At 38.4% G+C, this 6049-nt stretch overlaps 1 protein-coding gene across 1 annotated transcript; it reads right to left on the bottom strand.

Moving 5' to 3' along the window:
* Positions 1-1135: 1135 nt before the first annotated feature.
* LOC107151923 (heme oxygenase 1-like) lies at positions 1136-2907 on the bottom strand. Its single transcript, XM_048800001.1, is given in 2 exon segments — positions 1136-2288; positions 2290-2907. Coding segments are annotated over 2 exon segments (864 nt in total). The 5' UTR covers positions 2727-2907; the 3' UTR covers positions 1136-1861.
* Positions 2908-6049: the final 3142 nt, after the last annotated feature.

Genomic DNA, 6049 nt, shown 5'->3' with positions numbered 1-6049 from the left:
GAAAATTTTATAGAAGTATCTCAAGAGGAATATAAAAATGTTTACTTTTGGGAAAGACTTGTCACATGTATACTCAAGTATACCTCAACTTTCTGATTAGGGTAATTAGAAACAGAACAAAAAATTGAGTTTGTAATTCTAGGTATGTCAGAAACAGCTGCAGTCTTTGAAAAGCATCTTGAGTCTGAAAATAATTTTTTTTTCATATTTGTTGTAGTTTTCTAATGTGGTAATCTTTTAATAAAACACATACATTTGTTAGATATTAAGTATTCTGGTTTTTAAATACTTGCACTGAAATTTTATTAGTATTCTTGGCTGGTTTATTTTGGCTCTTGTCTCCTACATTTGCAACCAAATTATACTTTATATGCTAGACAAGGTTTATGCCAGCCTAATTGGTTGCTGGCATTTCTTAGCCTCACAGCTGCTGTGAATTCAACTGTGAACTAGGAAACATATAATAATAGGATCTTGTTTTCAGAGACCAAAAGGCAATTGTTAATGTGTAATATTTGTTTATGACAGCTCAATATATATATTAACTCTTATGGGAAATTAAACAGCAATGATATCAATTTTAAGTAATTTTAAAGATTAGAAAGTCTTGAAATGTGGAATCTATGTATTTGTTATTTTTGTTTACTGGGACAGAGGTGGCTTGAATTTGAGTATTTTCTTTCAGAACATAGCAGTTTTTTTATTTTAAAAAACTGTTTGTCTTAATAGTTACTAACATATTTAAAAAGCTGAGTTCTGAAATTTTTTCTTTAATTTCACCATGACAAGAAGCTGAACCTTAAATAATAAAGATATTTTCAAAAAATGAGTGAAAACTAAAATAACTTTGAAGTAAAGTCTGTGATTTTAAAGTATTTTATTATATATTTATATGATTTAGCAGATGATGTTTTTATAAATTATATGGACATTTAGCTGTGGGATGAAGCTTTGACTTTTTTTTTTTTCCCTTTAGGTTAAGTGGTTGAATTTAGAACTGGTGATTTTTTTCCTTCTGAGAATTATAGTGGTTTAATACATTTGAAAAGTCTTACTGTTTCTAAGCAGAAACCTGTGAGTTCCAGTTTTTAAACAATACACAGGCATGTCCCATTGAGGTCAATAAACTGTTTTTTAAAATTAGAGGTTTTATGTAAAGATGCTGACAGGGTACCTGTTTGCCTTCATTTTTTTTTTTTTTAACGAATAATGTTAGAATTATTATTTTAGAGTCTTGGGTTTAGAATTCTTAAGTTTTTAGTTGTATGGGTTTCTGATGTATGCTTCAAGAATGGTTTATAGACTTTAATAAACTTTAGGATATTTTAAGTATAAGAATTAAGGGGACTTTTTTGGATGGGAATTTTAGATTAGAAATAAAGTGCAGGTGTACTTTAAACTTAAAGGTTGATGATAGGAGACTTAAAGTCTGGTTACATAGTTTGGCATTAGTTAATAAGAAAATAGCATATTTTGGGAAAAATAATGCATCTTGGGAAAATCTGAAAAATGTAAATTAGTGATGCATTTTATTAATAATTCTGTACCCTTAATAATTGATAACTAAAGGTCACATCCTGGAAAAATGTAAATTGATGTTACATTTTTCTATATGCCTAATGATGGTTAAGGAAGTGTTACGTCTTGGCAAAGTTTTGAAATTGTATAATCAATGACGTATTCTGAATCCATAATGATGAGAAAAGTTACAATAAAAGATGACCCAGAGAAAGCTGCATTAGAGCTCTCTCTGGCGATTGCTCCAATGGAACAACTCCTGTCTCATTCTTTTCGCCCATGCCACTCATCCTTCAGGACTTCCTGGACCCTGCTAGGTCAGGACTCCGGCACTTCCTCCCTTTCAGTGGGAGCCCAGGACGCCCTCACCTTGCACCCGGCTGCTGGCACGGTGGCGAAGGCCTGCTGTCTGTGAGGGGTGCTGGTCCTCGGGGTCCTGGGTTGGCAGCTCCTGCAACTCCTCAAACAGCTTAATGTTGAGCAGGAACGCAGTCTTGGCCTCTTTGATAACCCTCTGCCTGACCTCAGGGGTCATCTCCAGAGTGTTCATGAGTGAGCGGTAGAGCTGCTTGAACTTGGTGGCGCTGGCGACCTTGGGGAAGGTGAAGAAGGCCAGGCCCCCTCCGGAGCTGGGCAGGTCCAGGGCCTTATGTGTGATCTTCTTGAGGACCTGGCCCCTGGACAGGTTGCCCAGATAGTGGGTGTAGGCGTGGGCCACCAGCAGCTCTGGCTCCCAGCGCTCCACCTGCTGGAGCCGACCTGACCCACGTAGCTGCCGTGTAGGGGACGGCCTGCTGCCATCGTGGCCCATACCAGCAGGCCATGTCCTGCTCCATTGTGGCCCTGTGGTGCAGTTCCTCGGGGAAGTAGAGGGTGGCGAAGACGGGGTTGTCCTTGTTGCGCTGGATCTGCTCCTCCAGGGCCACGTAGACGTGGTACAGGGACACCATCACCAGCTTGAAGCCCTTTCTAGTCACCTGGCCCTTCTGGAAGTTCCTCATGAACTCGGCATTCTCTGCCTGGGTGTGCACCTCCTTGGTGGCCTCCTTCAAGGCCTTGCACAGATCCTGGGGCAAGCTGTTGCTCTGCTGGCGCTCAGTGGCAGGGGCTGGCAGCTGGTGCGGGTGGCTCTGGCATAGGCAGAGGACCAGGCAGCTGTAGTCTGCCTTCATTTTAAGTGGGGAAAAAAATTGGAGTGTATTAGACATCAACCCAAACTGTCTAGCCAATTTCAGAAATATTGCTGATACTGTCTGTCACCTACATATAAGTAAAATGCTGTTATGTTTGCTCAGCTAGCAAAAAATAAGATCAAATTAGATGTATATGCAATAAAATCTTCCATTATATAATTGCCTGTTTCCCCATTTCAGTGTTTCCTGCAACATTTAAAAAAAATATTTTGGGATTCATTCAGCACTAGGCAAAACAAGGGGCTAAATAGGTATAAGAGATTGTGGAAATACATTTTGGATAAGCACACCATGTCAAAAAATAGTTTTCAGTGAGTATGATTAAAGCATTATCTTAGTCTGTTGTCTGTTGCTATATCAGAATACCTAAGTTTGGGTAGCTTATACAGAAAAAAAAGTTTATTTAGCTTATATTTCTATTTCTGGATTCTAAAAGGCCCAGATTGGACAACTTCTGGTGAGGGTCTCATGCTACTTCAGAATGCATGATGGAAAATCAAGGGCAAGTAGATGCAGGAAAGCTGAGGAAAACTGAAGTATTGCTTCATAGCTACCTGCTGTAGTGGTAACTCCTGAGAGTGAGAACTAACTCTCCAAAAGATTACTCTCCAAAAACCTATTTATGAGGGTCCCACCTCCATGACCTGAGCACCTCCCATTAGGCCCCACTTCTGCATGCTCTGCTTTGAGGAATTAAGCCTCAACATGAGTTTCTTTGGGAACAAACCATATTCCCTCATAGCATTCAACCCTGGCCCCTCAAAATAATGGCCCTTCTCACATACAAACTGTCACCATTCAGTTTCAGTGGTCCCAGAGTCACTTCTTTCAGCCCTGTACATGTAAAATCAAAACAAGTTATCTGTTTCCAAACAGAAAGATGGAACAGTCATAGGGTAAAAATTCTCATTACAACAGGGAGATATAGGCAAGAAGAAAGGAGTAACCTGCCCCAAGCAAGTCTAAAACCAGCAGGGTAGACCTTAAAGATTGAAGCTTCACAATAATCTTTTACTCCATATGCTGTTTCCTGGACACACTGGAGCAGGGGTTGGGCCTCAGGGCCTCAGAAATCCTTATCTACTTGGTTTTTCTGGGTTCAACTCACATGGCTTCTCTCAAATTGGAATTGTATACTGGTGCCTGCAGCTTTCCCAGGTGTTGCATGCTGTTGGTTGCTCTACTGATCTGATGTCCTGGCATCTTTCTCATTCCCACAGCTCTAGGAGGCTCTCTTTAGTAGCTCCTTCCCTGTGGGATGTCTCTAGCTGCATTCTCAGGCCTTTTGATACATCCTTTGAAATCTAGGTGAATGCTTCCATCATAGTGCTTGCATTCTGCATATCTATAGAATTAGCATCATATAGATACCATCAAGGCTTGTGGCCTGTGTCCTCTAGAGTGGTGGCCCAAGTTGTACCTAGGGACACTTGAGCCATAGCTGGGATGCTGAGAGTAATGAGTCAGAAGCACCTCTGAGAAATAAGCCTTGGCATATTTGTGCAATGAAATAGGCTGTAGCAGTGCAGAAGAGTTTACCATAAATACTACATATACAATATAAATCTCAGAAAAATAGTGTTGAACAAAAGAAACAAGTCTTAAAGGATTGTTAATCAATTTATATACTATTTAGATATAGTTTAACTGTTTTAGATAAGTGGGAAAATTTAAATTAAAAAAAAGCCAGAATATGATTATCTCAAATATCGGGAGAAAAAGAAGAGAGGGAGATTCAGTTAAGGAGAAGGAAATGTGAGGTTTTTCGCTGGGCACTGTGGCATGCATCTATAGTTACAGTTAACTCAGGAGACGGAGGCAGGAGGATTGCTTTGAGTCCAAGGGTTCCAGGCTAGTCTGGGCAACATAGCAAGATCCCATCTAAAAAGACCAGGGAGATGCAGGGAGCAACAACATAGAACTATTGTTTCTTAATCTGATTGGTGTTGTCTTAATCTGACTGGTGTTGAAAGCACAGATGTTTGCTGTCGTGTATTTTTTAATGTGGAAGTGTATATGATATAATTCATAATAAAGTGAATTAGAAAGTAAAGGTAGAATATAGGGATTTTCTCAAATGGTCCAGAGAAAGGGATAGTATTGGGAAGACCACACAGGAAAATTGTCCTAGGTCCTAGGGAAAGATGTTTCCAATCCTGATTTATTTCTGAGCTTGTAGTTCTATATCTGTAGTAGTCTTACTAACACTGGAACATGACTGCTATTAACAGTTGAGACTTTGGATATCTCATCTTACTCTAGTACTATCATTGTCCCAGTCATCCTGACTCCATACTTTTTGTATGCTTATATGTTGTCACTACATCATGATATTTTCCTTTAAAATATCTTAATTTTTTTTTTTTTACTATTTAATGTTTTGCTGGTAGATGCTAGCATTTGACTTTTGAAAAAAATTATACATTTTTTAATTACAATTAAAAAGATACTTGTATCTCAATTGAAACCGTCTATAAAACAATTTAAAACCTTTGGTCATATTGACAAATGTTTATTTATTTTAATTTTTTTTAGTTATAATTGGATACAATACCTTTATTTATTTTTATGTGGTGCTGAGGATCGAATCCAGGCCCTTGCACATGCTAGGTGAGCGCTCTACCACTGAGCCACAACCGCAGCCCAAGAGAAACGTTTATAATGTTTATTTATTTTTTTAATATTTTTAGTTGTAGGTGGACACAATATCTTCATTTTATTTATTTATTTTCATGTGGTGCTGAGGATAGAACCCAGTGCCTCACATGTGCTAGGCTACAACCCATCCCAGTTGAGTTGTTTTTAAACATTTTCTTTTTGGAGACATTTAGTAAAAATTAAAGCCCCTTGTTACATGAGTAATACAGATATTTCTAGTTTTCTCAAAAAGCAAGACTTGGACCAAGGTTGTGGCTCAGTGGCAGAGCACTTGCCTAGCATGCGTGAGGCACTGGGTTTGTTCCTCTACACCACATAAAAACAAAGATTAAGAAAAAAAAATTCAAAGCTTTTATTTTTATTTATTTTATTTTTTTTATTGGTTGTTCAAAACATTACAAAGCTCTTGAGATATCATATTTCATACATTTGATTCAAGTGGGTTTTGAACTCCCAATTTTACCCCAAATACAGATTGCAGAATCACGTCGGTTACACATCTACATTTTTACGTAATGCCCTATTAGTAACTGTTGTATTCTGCTACCTTTCCTATTCTCTACTATCTCCCCTCCCCTCCCCTCCCATCTTCTCTCTCTACCCCATCTACTGTAATTCATTTCTCTCCTTGTTTATTTTCCCATTCCCCTCACAACCTCTTATATGTAATTTTGTATAAC

This window comes from Marmota marmota, unplaced genomic scaffold, assembly GCF_001458135.2.
Source record: "Marmota marmota marmota unplaced genomic scaffold, marMar, whole genome shotgun sequence".
In the NCBI taxonomy this organism is placed as follows: Eukaryota; Metazoa; Chordata; class Mammalia; order Rodentia; family Sciuridae; genus Marmota; species Marmota marmota.
Note: the sequence above shows the minus strand (reverse complement) of the source record. Positions and strands in the feature narration are given on the sequence as shown.